The sequence below is a fragment of the Carassius gibelio genome, chromosome A17, assembly GCF_023724105.1.
Source record: "Carassius gibelio isolate Cgi1373 ecotype wild population from Czech Republic chromosome A17, carGib1.2-hapl.c, whole genome shotgun sequence".
Taxonomy (NCBI): Eukaryota; Metazoa; Chordata; class Actinopteri; order Cypriniformes; family Cyprinidae; genus Carassius; species Carassius gibelio.
Window position 1 is genome coordinate 10,705,390 of NC_068387.1, and position 19,061 is coordinate 10,724,450.

Sequence of the window (19,061 nt, forward strand, 5' to 3'; positions counted from 1 at the left end):
GAAGCTGACTGGAGTTAACCTGTGGTAAAATCAGTGGATTGGACATGATTTGGAAAGGCGCACACACCTGTCTAATTTAACAGCAGAAATAGATGTCAGAGCAAAAAACTAAGCCATGAGGTCAAAGGAATGGCCTGCAAAGCTGAGAGACAGGATTATGTTGAGAAAGGTCTGGGAAAAACTACAGAAAATTGGCCCAAAAAAAAGAAGCATTTGGCCTCCACAGTCCTTAATGGATGAAGTTTGACACAATCAGGACTTAGATCTAGCCTTCTGAGCCAAACTGAGCAGTCGAAGGAGAAGGGCCTAGGTTAGAGAGGTGATTAAGACACTGATGGTCACTATAGTTGAGCTCCATGATCTTATATGGAGAAGGACAAACATCACTGCCACACTCCACCAATCTGACCTTGATGGCAATGGGACCAAACAAAAGCTTCTCCTCAGTAAAGATACTTGAAACTGATTGGATTTTACAAAAATACACCTAAATAACTCTCAGACTATAAAAAAAAAATATTCTTTGGTCTGATGAACCTCAATTCCTTATTCATGTCTGAGGGAAACCAAGCAGCACTTAACACCTGCATAATACCATCCCCAGCAGTGAAGCATGGAGGAGTGGGGTGTTTTTCAGCGGCAGGAACTGGGGAAGTGATCAGAAAAGACGGAAGGCTGAATGCAGCTAAATACAGAGATATCCTTAATGAAAACCTGGTTCAGAGCACTCAGAACCTCATACAGGGCCGAAAGTTCACCTTCAAACATGACAGTCACCCTATGCACACAACCAAGACAATGCAGGAGAGCTTCTTGAGTGGCCAAGCCAGAGATGGGACGTGGAACCAATTAGACATGTTTGGAGAAACCTATTAATGGCTGTCCACCGATGGTCCCCAGCCAACCTGACAGAGCTTGAGATGATCTAAAGAGAAGAATGGCAAATAAATAAATAAATAAATGCATATGTGCAAAGCTTCAAAAGACCTGAGGCTGTAATTGTTGCCAAAGTGCTTCAACTAAGTTTTGAGTTAAAGTTATGAAGAATTGTGCAATGTACTTTTTAATAAATTTGCAAAGTTGTGATAAATCCGGTTTTTGCTTTGGCCTTATGGTTATGTTAAACTGTATTTAAATAATGATATGTATTATAAGCATAAGAATATGGAAACAACTAGTTTAAATAGATATAATACTTTTTATACCTATATTATAAATACATTATATTTGTAAATTTTATATTTATGTATATTTATACAAAAAAATAATAATAATTGTATTTTAGTCTGGTTTGCACGGTTGCCATCCCCTATGAATCTGTGTGAATGGTACGTACCACTGACGACAGGACACGCCCATTCTGTAATACCATTGGCTGCTGATGAGTCCATCGCTGTGTATGTCGCCTGTGATTGGTCAACAGCCGGCTCTCACTGTCTGGATGCTGCAGCAAGGTTACCGGGCTGGACCAACCGTAGCATCTGCTGCCTGCCTGACCGTCTAACAGGCTTCATTGTACACCAGTGCTGAAAGTGAAGGAAAACCGCTTTTTAAGGACATAACAAAGGAAGTAAGTGCGGTATGTGTTGCTATTTTGCATTCAGTTGTAAGTTATTTTAAGAAACTCCTCACTGACTAGCACAGGCATATGGCTCGGAATCGTGTAATTTTGTGGTATGGAAAGAATCTACCAGTCTTGTGTCTCGTGCTTCCCTTGTGTCATTCCTAATGTTAGCTGGTAATTGTTTAACTATCGATTGAACGATATTTAATAATCGAGTCGATCAATGTGGATATTGTATATCCACAAACAGCTCGAGCCCACCAGCAATCAAAGCGAGTAAACGCGAGCGCACGCCCGAAAACTGATCTTTCCGTTATGAAGCCGTTGTAATATCATTAACGTTATACATTTTGAAAGCCCAACGTTGGCATTTCATGATGCCTTGAGGCGTGTTGAATGTGTTTAGAGTAAGCTTGGTGTGAAACCCTCGATATGCTCCAAGTCTACTTCATCACCATCATCAGCCTCTAAATGAAGCCTTGTGCATGCAATCTACATATCAGAAGACCTCACTGATGCACTCACTGCATTGCACAAATGTGCATGTCTACATGGTCATGAAATACCTCTTGTAGCCATGTTTACACTTCACGTGACTGCATGCATGCTTTTGCAAACTAGAAGTATTTAAACATTCTAGCATTGAAAATTCTGAAATAATATAGGTTAATGAGGTATAATGTTAATATTAAATATGCTAAATGCCCTTTCTTTCAATTTGCTGCAGTGAACATGGTATAAAAATGTATATAATATAATGTATTCTAAAATAAATGTTAAAATATTTTACATTTAATTTGTGCAATGCAATACACCATTTAAATATTTTAAATGCAACTTAAAATAATATTTTAAATTATTTTTTATTACTTATATTGCACTGATTCTTTGTCTTACCACAATTAACATTTTAATATAATATAAAATAATTTTAATATTGTTTTAAATCACATTTATTGTGTAATACAGTATATAATTGTGAATATTATTTACACAATTTAAAATCATACATTAATATTATGTTTATTTCACTGATTCGTTTTGCTCTAATAGTTCAAACTGCACTAAATGGCCCTTCCTGTTTTACTGAATAGAAGTTGTATCCACAAGACAGATCAGAAGTTTTCATGTACTTCATACTATCCAAAAGAGCGCCCTGTGGATCTCATGGAATATGGCATGGTTCAAAACTGGGTCATTCTTGAGGAAGGCCTCCGTGAGTCATCACAAAGAGCAAATGCTTCAATAATTTTTCTCTAGGCTGTGCTGTGAGGACAGGACAGTTGTAGCTCATGCACTGTACTGTTTCTTTTTATAGTAGGATGTCTGAGACACACCCTTATTCTCCAGCTCCATAGTAGCCCCTCCTTTCCCACACACACACACTTGCCATTCACCATCAGGGGCTCAGAACAGGGTGTGGGGGAACCCTAGGCAGCGCCATACTTTACATACACGCTTTCACTTGGGATTAAATCATAAGGAAGTGCGCTGCTGCAAGGAATGTGCAGCAACAGCTGCTAGCCTACATATATTTCCTGCTAACAATCCCACATCTCTGAACATGCAACGCTGGAAAATCTGGGTCAGAATTGCTCTGATCATTTAATATGATTTACACACCCTGTTTCTGTAGTGAGTTGAGGTTTTGTTACGTTACTGGGACATTTGCTGCAGTGCTGTTTTAAATTGCTTTTATGTGTCATGAATAATTATATGGAGTCGAATGTGACTAATCATGCCAAGCTGACAATAATCACACATGTTGGTGTCTGTTTACCAGCTAAAGTCAGATTCTAGAATGGTGATATGCTTTGAAACCTCTTTAAACTAAAGCTGTTGATATGAATGATTGATCCTGTTTGGATGTCAAGTAAGTTCCTGTGGCTCAAGTGGTAGAGACTTGCGTTAGCAGCGCAAGGTTGTGGGTTCAATTCCCAGGGAACACAGGATAGGTAAAAGCTGTTATCCCGAATGCACTGAAAGTCGCTTTGGATAAAAGCGTCTGCTAAATGCATAAATTTCATTTAAGTACATAGTTGGTTTCCTTAGCCCAAATGTGGAAAAATGGTTTTATACAAGCTCTCCTTTAAGATATGTGATATTATTCCAAAAGTATGGTGTGTATATTATTGTATAAACAGGGTTCCCATTTCCCATGGTCATGGAAAACCTGGAAGTATCAGTATAATCTCAATATTTCTGGAAATGTCTGTAATAATTAAATAAAAAATGATTAAATATGCTACAGTTATTTGGTAAAAATACAGTAAAAAAACATTAATGTTGTGAAATAGTATTGCAGGTTCAAATACCTGTGTTCTATTGAATATACTTTAAAATGTAACCTACTTCTGTGACGGCCAAGCTTCAGTGTCACATGATCCTTCAGAAACCATTCTAATATACTGAATCGGTGCTCAAGATTAATTTCTTCTTATTATTATCAATGTTGAAAGCAATTGTCCTGCTTAATATTTTTGTGGAAACCATAATAATGTTTTTTAGGAATCTTTGCTGAATAGAAAGTTCAAAAGAACAACATTTATTTGAAATATAAATCTTTTGTAATAATGAAAAAAATTTTTTTACTGTCATTTTTAATCAATTTAATGAATCCTTGCTGAATAAGTACTAATTGCTAGTAAATTAAAAATGACTGAATGAGTTATAAAGACACTGTAGGGTTATATAATACACATCAACATATTGTCTTTTGATTTATTTTAATTTTTTTAGGTTGAACCATGTCTTCCAGCTCATCAACGGTACGCATTCTCATAAAGGGAGGGAAAGTGGTGAACGACGACTTCACACAAGAAGCAGATGTGTACATCGAGAACGGCATTATCCAGCAAGTGGGCAAGGAGCTGATGATCCCAGGAGGGGCCAAGGTTATCGATGCCACAGGAAAGCTGGTGCTTCCAGGTGGCATAGACACCAGTGTTCACCTGAACGAGAGCTTCATGAATGCCAGCACCGCAGATGACTTCTACAGCGGCACGAAGGTATGAAAGCCAGCGTGAACTCTCATTTGACTTACATGTTAATGGTCTTATTGAGAATTATTTATCAGTGCATGTTATTTTTTAGTAAAACATTTGTGGTGCTTCATCATCAAGAATCAAATTTTCAATTCCTCCCATTCAGCAACCTTGTCTTTTAAAAATCCATGCAACTCCCTGTGGATAAAATCAATTCCCAACCATGTGTTTGTTTCTTTTAAACACCCCATTTCACTTGGAAACAGTGTTGGGTGAAACGCGTTACCACTTTAAAAGTAAAGTAAGAGATTACTGTTCATTTTGAAGTCATTTAATTACAGTAAATTATGAGGTACTAATAACAGTTTTAAAATCAATATTGAACTTGAAATCTAAATTTATCTTCAAATGCAGCCTCTTTAACCCTTTGCACCAATAATTATGCATTCACTTGCAGTTCTTTTCTGATAACAGAGAAAAGACCCTAAAATACTAATACTAAGACAGCAATCAAATCTGTAAAGGGTTTACTTTTATTTGTCTGCAGTAGGTTGCTGACCCCTGGCTTAGAGTATTATACGCTAAATCAGTTTTTCAAAAATGTATTTTGATTTTGCATTATATGACTGTATGTTAAGCAATATGAGTTTTTTTTTCTTATTTCAGAAAGCGTTTTAATACAGTGGAAGATCTAAACTAAAATGATGTGTGATGTAGCATCCATTCCATGTCACATTCATTTGTTCTTGTTTTATAAATAGTTCAAAAGCAGAGATGCACTCGCTTCAGCAGCCCTGCCTAAATAAATCCCATGGGTCACTTAGCAGACACTGAGATGCAAGAGTGAGCATTGCACACTCACAGTCTGGTCCATCAACCGCAGGGCACGATTCACCCTCACAAATACATACACGCTCTTATTCCCAGAGTGCTGGGGGCTTTGAGATGACAAATAAAGAGTTGTTGTAGAGTTGCGCTGTTATTGTTAGCCTTGGCAACACAACTGACATTCTCTTCCCCCCTCCTCCCTGCATAAGACTCGCCAAGCACAGAGACAAATGGAGATCAGATTCTGTTTCCATAGATACTGGAGCACTGCTGCAAAGACTGCTGCAAAAGCCTTTCACTCGTGCCATTGTGCCAGAAGACAATGGTGCACAAATGCACGCCCCTTCAGCTGAGAGATGCTTTTACAGAACCATTTTTGTGGTTGAATTACTGTTAATCATTGTTTCCTTGTACTGAAAAAAGGCCTTCTACTAATTGTGTATTTTTCTGTAAAACATTATGATCAGATAGATATTGTGGGATATTAATGGAGTTGGCTAAGCCATTATGAGCAATTCATATTATTATTGTATAATGTTATGGTGGATAACCAACACTGTCTTTGCTAAAGACTTGAAAGAGCAAAAAAAAGAACTCCTATAACCTTATAGAACACCCTAACAACCATCAGAACACCTTTACGATGACATAGAAATGATCAGAACTTCCCAGCAGCCACCAGAACACATTAGTAATGCCTGTAATAGCCTAAAAAAGTGGTTCCCATCCACGTTCCTGGAGGCCCCCCAATACTGCACATTTTGCATCTCTCCTGACACACCCAATTCAGGTCTTGGAGTGTCTACTAATGAGCTGATGATCTGAATCAGGTGTGTTTGATCAAGGTGACATGGAAAACATGCAGCGTTGGGGGGACTCCAGGAACGTGGTTGGGAACCACTGCCTTAGAAACTGCCAAAACATTTTAAAACAGCCTAGGAATTCCCTAGCAGCCACCAGATTACCCTAGCAATGATTTAGAAATGATCAGATCATCCAAGCAACCAGCAAAACCCTTTAAAAACAGCCTTGTAATTCCCTTCCAACAATAAGATCACCCCTGCAAAGAACCTAGAAACAATCAGTATATCCTAACCAGAAAAACACCTTAAAAACAGCCAGCAACGATTCCAGCAGCCACCAGAAAACCCTAACATCGGCCTAGCAATGCCGTCAACTATCAGAAGACACTTATGATGCCCTAGGAATAATCACAGCAGCAACCAGAGTAATGCCTGTAATGCCCTAAAACCTCCAAAACACATTAAAACAGCCCTGGAATTAATATAATTAGCAATAACCTAGAAATTAGCAAAAATCCTAGCAACCAGCAGAACACTTAAAAAAACAACAACTTGCAATGCCGTAATAACAATCAGAGCATATTGCCAACTACCATAACACCCTAGTAATGCCCATAATGCCCTAGAAACCATCTGAACACCTTATTGTAGCAACAATCAGAGCATCCTCGGAACCACCAGAACACCCTAGCAAGGAGCAAGAAATAACCACATCCTGACCACAAAAACACCTCTAGTAATAATCAAACCATCCCAGCAACCACCAGAACATTCCAACAGCAACCAGAGCACCCTAGTCAGTCCCTCCAGAAACACGCAGATTATTTTTGTGATTGTTGCGGGCAAAAATCCTTGATTTTGCGGCAGTTTTTCTTAAAAAATGCGAGTGAATATGCGGGATATTTTTGCAATATTATGCGATGAAATTGCAGGAACTTGCAAAAACTGTGGTTTGATGAAAAAGAGAAAAAAAGGTGACACCCCCCCCAACACCCTGTTCTCACTAGGCTACTAACTTACTGTAAAGAGTCATTTCTTATGACTTCCTATGATAAGCAAGCATACTAAATCAAATAATATTTAAGTTCTCATTCTGTTTTATTTCAGACCTTAATTAACACATGACTCAAACATTGAGTCAAACAAGTTCTCTAGCTTTACAAAAGGAATATTCAACAACTTCTGTAAAAATGAATACAAATAAAATATACACACAAATATACAAATGCTGTTTTACAGGAATTGCAAAGTGCAATCTCTTACTGCAACATAAACTATTTTACATACTACTAATATACCTACAACTGTAAGGTTTTGGTACTATTCTGTAACAAAAAAGTACAATCTTATAACTGTAGAGGTGCATCAACTTCTGAATGAAACTACAACAGTCCACTGTGAAAATGAAAACTAACTGCGTAGCCTCTAAGACTGGTCTATCATTCGCCATCCTCATCCTCATCCCTCTGTCAAAATAATTTGCCCCCACTGTCATGTAACACATCGGGTAACTGCTTCGCGCGGTCTTTTGCACTTATTTTTGTTGGCAGATGAGAATGATTTGCGTCCTTCACCCTGGTTTCACCGCGGGGTTCACAGATGATGTTCACATGGCGCAATTACGTCACTTCATAAGGTTCCCATTGGGAAATAATGGTGATTTACTTGTGTGAAGTAAACGCAACATTTTTCAACTTTCTGCTAAGATATATGTGACTTTTTTGCAACAAAAATTATTATTATTATGAAATCATGCTACCTCCGCATATTTTGCTTCTTGAAATCGGCAATTTATGCAACGTTTTTCTGGAGGGATTGCCTAGTAATGAAAACCACCAGATTACCCTAACGATGACCTAGAAAATATCAGAGCTTCCTGGAAACCACCAGAACAGTCGTGCAATTCCCTAGCAACAATCAGAGCATCACAACGATTACCAGAACGCCATAGTAATGGCTGTAACGAACAGCCAGAACACCCTAGAAACAAACACAACATCCCAACAACCTCTAGAACAGCCCAAAACAGCCTACAGTAGCAATTCCTTATGAATCACCAGATCACCTTAGCAATGACCTAGAAAAAAACATCCTAGCATCACCCAAGAAACCACCTTAGCAACGAGCAGAACACCTTAAATCAGCCTATTATTTCCTTAGCAACCACCAGCACACACTAGCAACATTGAGAGCACCCTAGCAACCACCAAAACACCACAGCAATGACCTAACAACCACCCTAGCAACCACCAAAACACCACAGCAATGACCTAACAACCACCAAAACACCACAGCAATGACCTAACAACCACCCTAGCAACCACCAAAACACCACAGCAATGACCTAACAACCACCAAAACACCACAGCAATGACCTAAAAACCACCATAATAATGAACAGAATAGTTTATAAGTCGCTTTTGATTAAAGCGTCTACTACTGAATGAATAAATGTAAATGTAAATACAGTAAATGCCCATAAACAGCCACACAGAACACCCTAGTAACCATGCAGCAATGGCTTAGCAACAGATTCGATTGGATTACAGTTCCCAAATACAGGTCTAATTTAACCTTGATTAATGTTTTCTGAGTGCTGTTACGTAACGTTTCATTTCACGTGAACATGTCGCTGTTGTGTTGTCGTCAGCTCATTAAACCGAGTGATTGGTTGGTAGTGATGCTGTATGGATCGGTCTGTTGTTTGTGTACTCTCAGGCTGCTCTGGCTGGAGGCACCACTATGGTGATTGGGCATGTGCTGCCAGAAAAGAACGAATCATTGCTGGACGCTTATGAAAAGTGCCGCTCTCACGCCGATGCCAAGGCCTGCTGTGACTACGCTCTTCATGTGGGAGTGACCTGGTGGGGACCAACGGTATGAAGTCTGTGTTTGCAGAGTATGTCAACTTTCTATAATTACAGGACCAGGAAAAAACGTGCTGAAAATGTTTTGTTTAATTAATAGTTCTGCAATAATCTTAACTGTCTCCATAGTTGTAATTGATTTGCTATTGCTATTTTTGCTGTTTGTTATTAATGCTTATCATTGCATAAAGCACTATAAAGGTGACTTGACCATCACAGGTTAGGGCTCAAATGGAGACACTGGTGCGGGAAAGAGGGGTGAACTCCTTCCAGATGTTCATGGCATATAAGGACGTGTACATGCTGAGGGACAGCGAGCTGTTTCAGGCCCTGCAGAACTGTAAGGACATCGGTGCTGTGGCCCGCGTCCACGCGGAGAATGGAGAACTGGTCGCGGAGGTATAAATCAGGGAACTGGTGCAAAACCATAATGAACAAGTTTTCCTCCAAAACCTTGTGAGTTGTATACAGGCAGCAGCTTCACACATTACAAGTAGCACTATTCACTTTTATCAGTAATTACTGGTGTTATGTGAAATTACCTATTGTATGTGATGCTGCCTTTATTTTGGCCAAAATTATGAGTAAAGCTGGCATAATGCTGTGATAGTGACTTCAAATGCTGTCTAGGTAGGATCCTGTCTTCCTGCATAGTTTATAGGTTATCTATAGGTTATATTCATAGGTAATTTATCATGTTATGGCATGTTTTTATTTATCCACACTAGGGTGCCAGAGAAGCGCTGGATCTGGGTATTAGTGGACCAGAGGGCATTGAGATAAGCAGACCTGAGGAGGTAAAGTAATCATTCAAATCCTGTGATTTGTGTGACCATAAAAGATATTAGTCACATTGACACTCTCTCTGCAGCTGTTAGTCTTTCCCATCTCCATGTTGCATTTCCATGGATTATTAATACTCTTAGGCGTCTGTTCACCATTAGTTTTCACTGGTGACATTTGTGTTTTTTTTACTTACTTCCATGTGCAGCTGGAAGCAGAGGCCATCCACCGAGCCATTACCATCGCTAACAGAGTGAGTATGATGTACAGGAGTGAACTGTTTAGCAATAAATCCTTTCAGAAATGTATCATAGTTTCCTCAAAAATATTAACAAGCACAAAGTTTATTTTACATTGATGATAAAAAGCATATTTAGCATATTAGGATGATTTCATGTGACACTGAAGACTGAAGACTCAGATTTGCATCACAGGAATAAATCATTTATTAAAACAGAAAACAGTTATTTTAAATTTAATTTAAATATTTCACAATATTACTGTTTTCAATGTATTTTTGAACAAATAAATGCAGCCTTAGCATAAGAGACTTCTTTCAAAAACATTAAAAAATCTTTATTATTAAATCTTTTTACGTTGAAAACAGTCATGCTGCTTCGTATTATTTTTTGGAAACTATGATATTTTTTTTTAAATCAATTTAATGCATCTTTGCTGAAAATAAGTATTTATTTATTTAAACTTTTAAACAAAAGTGTACTTTGAGTCACTTTGAGTCATTTTGCAGCAGAAGCAAATGTACATACTGTATTCTGTAATGACAGTTTTGAAACAAACATACGAGTTACCAATTAATTGCTTTTAAGAGCTTTAAATGTGATCAGAATGAATGTCTTCTGCTTTTTGTCTCTTAGGCCCACTGTCCTATATATCTTGTGAATGTGTCCAGCATGTCAGCAGGGGATGTTTTAGCATCTGCTAAAATGCAGGGTAAGAGCCAGGCAATGACACTCAAAGGACAATTCACAGTCGCAGCATTTTAATTTAGTATATTTGACCCTGGATCACAAAACCAGTCTTAAAGCTGCGGTATATTTTTAGCAACAGCCAAAAAAACATTGTATGGGTCGAAATGATACATTTTTCTTTTATGTCAAAAATCTTTAGGACATTAGGTAAAGATCATGTTCCATGAAGATATTTAGTAAATTTCCTACCGTAAATATTTCAAAACTTAATTTTTGATTAGTAATATGCATTGTTAAGAATTCATTTAGACAATTTTAAAGGCGAGTTTCTCATATTTTTTTGCACTCTCAGATTCCAGATTTTCAAATAGTTGTATCTCGAGCCAAATATTGTCCGATTCTAATAAACCACACATCAATGGAAAGCATATTTATTCAGCTTTCATATAATGTATAAATCTCAATTTTAAAAAAAAATGACACTTAAGACTGGTTTTGTGGTCCAGGGTCACATATGACACCTGAATATTAAGCAGTTTATAAGAAAATGTGACTCAGAATACTGAAGCGTGATTGGTCGACAGGGAAAGTGGTGCATGGAGAGACCACCACTGCTCATGCTGTCTTAAACGGGCTGCAGTACTACCATCAGGACTGGGCCCACGCAGCTGCTTTCGTCACTGTGCCACCACTCAGACTCGACCCCAACACACCCAATTACCTGCTCAGCCTTCTGGGAAAGTAAGTGGATTCACCATGTAGTAGTTTAATTGAATCAGATACCTGTATAGTCACATAAAGGTATTTTCACTGTGATGTAGTGACACTCTGAACGTCGTGACATCGGACCACCGACCCTTTACCACTAAACAGAAGGCGGTGGGTAAAGATGACTTCACGAAAATCCCTCACGGTGTTCCCGGGGTGCAGGATCGCATGAGCGTCATTTGGGAGCGAGGAGTGGTATGTTTCAGTAAATCACAGAAGCCACACTGATGGCTAGAATCATCACAGTATCTATGTTTGTATAGCCAGTGCTTGTGGAAGTTGATATTTTATACAACTTTTGATTCATGCTTGAATGAATACTTTGAAAGTAAAGACAAGTCTGATGTATCATTTTTGTAATATTTTTTAGAATACTCATTTTTATAATACTTCATAAAACATTGACAGGAAAGTATGGATCATATGCATTTTTTAAAAACAGTTTTGAATTCGGCGAATTCAGTGGATGAAAGTCATGATAATCATTAATACTTGCAGCTAGTATGCTGAAAGTTTAGCTCCAGAATATTGTAAGGTTTTTTAAAGTTTATGCTCACCAGTTATTTGGATTCCTTTTTTTAATCAAAAATACTGTGCAAACAACTGTAATATTTAAATAACTATTGTATATGTTAATATATATATATATATATATATATATATATATTAGTGCTGTCAAAATTAGCGCGTTAACGCATTCGATTAATTTGAAATATTTAACGCGTAAAAAAAAAATAACGCAATTAACGCGGTTGCAGTTTTTTTTATTTCTGGTTGTGGCCTATGTGTGTTCAACGTGCAAAGAAATATGGATAAGACCAAGGAAGGACTTTTAGACGGAAAGTTTCAGTATAAAACTCTGCCGGATTACTCTTCAGTCTGCCACAAGAAACATTACTCTTCATTCAGTCTGCCACAAGAAACAGCAACATTAAAATCATGAACTCAAATGTCATTGTTTAAAAACAAAAAAACAATGACTGTAACAGTGCGTAAATCAGACCTTTCTGTAACGCTAACGTTAATAAGATTAAACGAAAATAACGAAATAATTGTGTAGCGGAGTATTTTTTGTACACAGTGCCGCGAACTGTCAATCACTCCTGTACGCGTGCATCACTGTCCTCCTCGCAGCTGCAGCAACTTGCGCTCTCTCTCTTCATCAAGCTTTAAAACAAAAAGGGAACAAAAAGATCATATTGTCTTTGTGCATAGGCTATAGATTAATTAGATAAATGAATATCTAAATTTGTGCCTTGCCGTCTACGGTATTTTTTTAGAACTTAGAAAAAAGATGCTGCAGCCAATGAGCAGCCAGCGGGGGCTGCAGGACGACTCAACCTCCGCAGACAGTTTTTAATGTTTATCAGACAATAAATACTCAAGATTTTGCTTTAGTATAACTCACAACGAGTTTCACACACCTTCTCCGGCCACGTTGAGTTGTTGACACTTAACAGTGGGAAAAGCGACACATGCGCTATTCACTTGTATAACTTAAGGGTGAATGGGTAATGTAGTTTCTGCTCTGGGTGGGATGAATTAGGAAGCTTGCATTGTGAAGGGCGCTCTGAAAATCGGCAGTGCAGGTAAAAGATTAAAACCTCTATTAAAACAGATGTCCAAATGAGCGTACCGGTACGCTACAAGCATGTTCTGGGCGCACGGAGAGGTGGCGGTAGGCTCAAGAGCTATATTTGGAAGTGGCGGTACTGAGTACCGGTGCGTACTGGCCCACTTAAAGCACTAGCAATGACTATACTTTGGAATTTTTTTGCAGTCCACTTAGAATTCAACATGGAAATCATTTTAGTTTTTTATTGGCATTGATTGTTTTGAAATTCAAATGGTACTTACATGCCTGTGTTTTTATTTCTGTAATAAATATGGCTTTCAAGCCAACAGTTAATTTGGAGGATATTGATGATTTATTGCAGGTATGTTGTTTACATGAGAAAATCTGTGTTACAAGTTAAACAAAAATTCCAATAAACAATCATATTTTGAATTTAAATAGTTTCTTTGTCTTGAGTTTACATTAATTATTTACATTTTACATATTTACATATCCAAAAAATTTCAGTCTTTTAATTGCGATTAATCGCGATTCATTTTAAAAAATTGTGCGATTAATTAGTTAATTTTTTTTAATCGATTGACAGCACTAATATATATATATATATATATATATATATATATATATATATATATATATATATATATATATATATATATATATATATTAGGGCTGTCAAAAATAGCGCGTTAACGACGTTAATTAGTTGTTTGTCGTTAATTACGTCAACGCATTTCACGCATGCGCAGTGTGACAAATTATTTAGGTCAGGAAAGTCTCGTCGATCTCTGAATTCTCAAGATAGTAAAAAACAGCGGCGAGCGCTGCGACGAAAACACAGAAGAAGCTTAAGGTTTTACCCCAGTTACTCTCAAATACATTCATGACAAGCTCGATAAACAGAGACGACTTTGGTAGTTGATACGCTGGAGCTTCTTCCTGTTATAGCGTCCTGTGTTTCACACTGCGCATGCACAGAACGCCTACATGCAATGCAGTTAAAATTACAGCTGTTTGGAAAAGCATTTGCATTTTTACTTGGTTTTACTGGCACTTGAAGCCTTCAGAACGTGAAAATATCGATCCTAAAGTATTGTGGCAGAGCAAATGAACACCTCCCAAAAACAAGAGTGCCCAGAGTGCAGAGGGCGCATGTTTGTGTTTCTGAGTTCATTCTTTCGAGTTTCTCTATGCATAATTTCATAGATAAGTGGCTATATTTAACCACTGGTTCACCTAAAACTCTTACACTATCTGTAGTTAAATGGCATGGTTTGATATAGTGATAAGTAAATGTTAAACTTTTGAAATTCAGAAAAAAAGAACCACATATTGATGAATCAATACATGAAAATTATGTATCTGTGTCATGTTATTTATCTTTTGGTATGCATTTCAGAAAAAAAAAATGGTTAGGATTCAGGTGTAATTGCAAATAGTGATTAATCCTGATTTATCCACTGAAAATTCTGATTAATTTGATTACAAATTTTAATCATTTGACAGCCCTAATATATATATATATATATATATATATATATATATATATATATATATATATATATTTTGTCTTCAGTGTCAATTTGTTATTTGAAACTGTGCTGCATTTTTTTTTCAGGATTCTTTGATGAATAGAAGGTTCAAAAGAACAGCATTTATTTGAATATTTATTTTGTAACAATTGTCTTTATTGTCACTTTTGATCAATTTAATGTATCCTTGCAGAATAAAATAATTTGTTTCTTTAAAAAAATAATAATTCTGACCCCAAACCTTTGAATGGTATTGCATATAAATAATATATAATAAGTTATAAACTATATAAAAAATATAGTATTAATATTAATATAACATTCATATCATAGACAGTTATGTTGCCAAAGACAAAAAAAAGTAATAATCATAGAGAGGACAGGAGATGACAGATGCCGGAAAAAAATCTATCTGTCTTTCTTAATAGGTTGGAGGTAAGATGGACGAGAATCGGTTTGTTGCTGTCACAAGCTCCAATGCTGCAAAGATCTACAACCTTTACCCGAGGAAGGGCAGGATCATCCCTGGAGCCGATGCTGATGTGGTCGTCTGGGATCCAGAATCAACAAGGTATCCAAAATAATGATAAGTGAATTCCGATCAGCTGAGAATTAAAAAATATATTTCATATACCAAGTATTGCAAAATGAAATGACATGGTTTTGTGTCTGTAGGACCATCTCTGTGTCCACTCAATGGCAGGGTGGTGATGTAAATCTGTACGAGAACCTACGCTGTCACGGCGTCCCGTTGGTAACCGTCAGCCGTGGCCGCGTGGTCTATGAAAACGGCATCTTCACCTGTGCTGAGGGCTCAGGAAAGTTCTACCCTCTCCGAACTTTCCCAGACTACCTGTACAAGAAAATGGTCCAGAGGGAGAAGGTACTCTCACTCTGTTATATCATGTTTCTTTGACTACGTATCGCAGTGCCTCCACTGTTTGTTTGTGACCCTCTTCTCTCAGTGTCAAGCAGTCAAGGGGGTGGAGCGTGCGCCCTACACTGGAGACGTAGCTGCAGTGCAGAATTCAGGGAAGAAGGACGTGGGCCCTTCAGATGGGGACATGAACCCACGACCCTGCACGCGCCACGGGGGAATGAGAGACCTACATGAGTCCAGCTTTAGTTTGTCTGGTACAGTAGTCTGCATTCAATCAAACTGAAGAAATTGTGCAGTTCATACTTGATATTCAAATAAAATAACATAAATGTATAATTTGCATAAAGCAAATATTTGCAAATAAGGAAGTGAAGCAGTAAAAAAATATTTTCCACTGGCATTTTCCTTGAATTTCTTACAAAGAAAGTGAAATTCTCATTCTATATGGACACAATGTTTATTTAATTAAAGCTTAAATTATGTTTTGATTACTTTTCTACATTTAAATATGTTTTGATCAAGAATACAGTAAAATAATTACTTATTATTATTATTTATATAATTGCACCTTACAGACACAAATTAGAATATAAATATGATGTATGAGTATTGAAAACCTGGTAAATCATATTTAATTGTTAATTCTATTTACTGAAGAAAACAAAACTATAAGTAGATTTACTTAATTTTTTGTTTTGCAAGTTTTTGCACACATACATTTTAAGTTAAATTTAAGTATTGAAATAAGTAAAATCTACTTAACTAAGTTAAGTAAATTTAGCAAAGGAATTTAGTAAATTTACCATGACCAGTTAGAGTTTAAAGGATAATATCAGTTTATTTTGTTAAATACACAATATTGTGTATTTAACAAAATAAACTGATATTATCCTTTAAACTCTAACTGGTCATGGTAAATTTACTAAATTCCTTTGCTAAATGTTACTTAACTTAACATTACCCTCAGTTACAGTTTATATAATTTACTCAAACGAGGTAGCACTGGAAAACAACCATGCCATTAAAGCATGTGGTTCATTTGCATACATGTAAGTGAGCAAGTAGACAGCTTATTATCCTTTAAAATGAACTCCAGATTCATTGTCAGACAAGATGTGCATTCAATATCGCATGCAATTTATCGTGCAGCCCTACTCCACATATCACAAAACAGTAAGTTACTAAATCTAATGACAAAATCAACCATAAAACAGTGTAAATACAACTTGAAAACAGTGAAATTTGTAATCTTTTTAATTATTCATGCCCCAGTGGATGATGGGAAAAATGGGACCATAACTTTGATGTTTACTTAAAGAATCCTTGTAAACATACCAAGCAATTCCAAGTAAAATATGCTTATAATTTCAAACTTTAATTTCTAAAAGCTTAAATTGGGGAGTAATATACTTCACTTTTTAAAATATTGCCTGAACTTAATGTAGAAATTACATTTGTTTTTACGTAGTATTTAGTTCACCACAAAAAAAATAAATAATTGTATTTAAAAATAACATATGAAGGTATTAATGTGAATGTGAAATAAATTACATACATACATACATACATACATACATAAACACACACACACACACACATATATATATATATATATATATATATATATATATATATATATATATACTGTCTAGATAGATAGATTATATAAACATATAATATATGAATTTCTAAAATGTATAAATATATTTAATTACAATTCCAGTAGCCCGTGTAGCTTAGCAATCTTTATCTTTTGATAGGTGCCCAAATTGATGATAATGTTCCAAAGAGGGCTTCCGCGCGGATCCTAGCGCCACCTGGTGGTCGTTCTAGTGGAATCTGGTAACATTTCGGAGTCTGAAACGACAGGAAACAGCTACATTTCTGATCAAAATGATTTCACTTGAATCACTTGCAAGAAAACACCTGTGGGTTTCTTTTCATTTTTTATATGTGTGTGTGTGTATTAGGGAAAAAAAGATATATTTGTGCGGAAACTGGAAAACAAGGTATGTGTTGGAAAGGCTTGGAGGAGATTGAGGAATCCAGAGTGTTACAGGGTGTTTTGTTCTTCATATTCAGTCACATGAAATAGTGAAAGTTGTGTTCAAATGCAAATACAAACACTGTTGTAGTGCTAAATAAATGACAGACCCTTTATGGTTTTTGTTACCACATTAACAACAGTATGTTTTATGCAAGCTGCCGTATAAACGATTTTATATATAGTGACTGGAGACTTATTTAAGAGTGGGAATGTTACTAGTTTGTGTATTTGGTCATGGCTTGAAAATGTGAACCATTGTAAAGTTATTTAATATATTTTAATGTGTTGGCAGATGACTGTACATTTACCTCAGTGTTTATCCACTTACTTACATTAGCACTCTGCCTCTCTACGCTTACATCTCTTACAGCGACCAGTTGACAACACTTTCTGCATTGAGGTGTTAATATTTATATCTTATTTTTGACACTTATAATTCAAAGACAATACAAGCTATTTGTTTCTCTGTCATATTTCTAGTTCTAGTTCATGACACAGGTCACTATTGTTTATACATTCAAAAAAGGAGCATTTTCAGCTTTACAGATGTCCTTTGAAAGCACACATGCCTGACCTTCTAAAATGTGAATTAAGAAGAATATCTGTTACGTATCAAATTTAGTTGTGTAACTAATCCAAAAATGTATTGATCTCTAACTTTTAACTGACCAGATTTTTGTATCCAATAAGTCTACATTCCCTGTTACTGTTACGGGCACTTGCAAGTTATTATTCATAACCATAGCATAATTTTGCAGTGTAGCTCTATGTTTATTCTAGAATTAACTGTTGGCTTAACACTGAACTGTGGTGAAAGTTGAATTCTATCAGTTGTTCACTGAACTGTAACACTGTGGATTAGTGACTATTGATCTGCATGTTCCAAAACAAGTCAGAAAAATACTGCTTCACTTCTGATCGACACTAACCAACCCTGTTAAAAGACACCACACAGCTAACTGAGGCATGTGTTCTTCTTGTACATGTATGTCTACTTAAGTACTTGAAACCCTTCTGTAGAGACCAGTAGAAACACAGTAACACACACACAGTAGAATGGCAAGAACATTTCTGTTGGTGCTGAATATTCATGTATTTTTTTATTCAGGTTTTTCAGTATGCTTTTCAATTTTTTAATATGAGCTATGTATGCACTACAGTTGTATGTATTAACGTATTATGTTTATCTCATGAAAAAGTGCAAATAAACCCGCTTAAACCTCCTATTCATGTGTATTATTGAATAAATGTTAATGTTAGTTAATGTGTTTACTAACATGAACGAACCATGAACATTATAGTATTTATTACAGTGTATTAATCTTTGTTAATGTTAATTAATGAAAATAGTTGTTGCTATTCATGTTAATTCGCGGTACATTAACTATTTTAACAAGCACAACTAATTTTAAGAATGTTGATTTTTTATATTTTAATAAATGTTGAAATTATGCTTTAGATAATGCTGTAGAAGTATATATATATATATATATATATATA

At 36.2% G+C, this 19,061-nt stretch overlaps 1 protein-coding gene across 2 annotated transcripts; it reads left to right on the plus strand.

Annotated features, from left to right (window-relative positions):
• The first annotated feature begins 1,374 nt into the window (after positions 1-1,374).
• On the plus strand, positions 1,375-18,787 carry LOC128031427 (dihydropyrimidinase-related protein 5-like). 2 transcript variants are annotated; one of them, XM_052619684.1, is made up of 13 exons: positions 1,375-1,579; positions 4,304-4,572; positions 8,898-9,056; positions 9,266-9,445; positions 9,775-9,843; positions 10,038-10,082; positions 10,705-10,780; positions 11,343-11,499; positions 11,580-11,721; positions 15,063-15,205; positions 15,310-15,517; positions 15,600-15,768; positions 17,275-18,787. In XM_052619684.1, the coding sequence occupies exons 2-13, from the start codon at positions 4,312-4,314 to the stop codon at positions 17,358-17,360; spliced, it is 1,695 nt and encodes a 564-aa protein (XP_052475644.1). In that variant the 5' UTR covers positions 1,375-1,579; positions 4,304-4,311; the 3' UTR covers positions 17,361-18,787. The 2 variants fall into 2 exon arrangements, with proteins under 2 accessions (XP_052475644.1, XP_052475643.1); XM_052619683.1 differs by having other exon boundaries at positions 1,415-1,570.
• The last annotated feature ends 274 nt before the right edge of the window (positions 18,788-19,061 follow it).

Excerpts from the sequence above, each read along its gene's own strand:
- LOC128031427 (XM_052619684.1), top strand. The coding sequence starts at position 4,312 with ATGTCTTCCAGCTCATCAACGGTACGCATTCTCATAAAGGGAGGGAAA. Across the intron at positions 4,573-8,897 it reads ACTTCTACAGCGGCACGAAG|GCTGCTCTGGCTGGAGGCAC; the intron begins GTATGAAAGCCA and ends GTGTACTCTCAG. Across the intron at positions 9,446-9,774 it reads ATGGAGAACTGGTCGCGGAG|GGTGCCAGAGAAGCGCTGGA; the intron begins GTATAAATCAGG and ends TATCCACACTAG.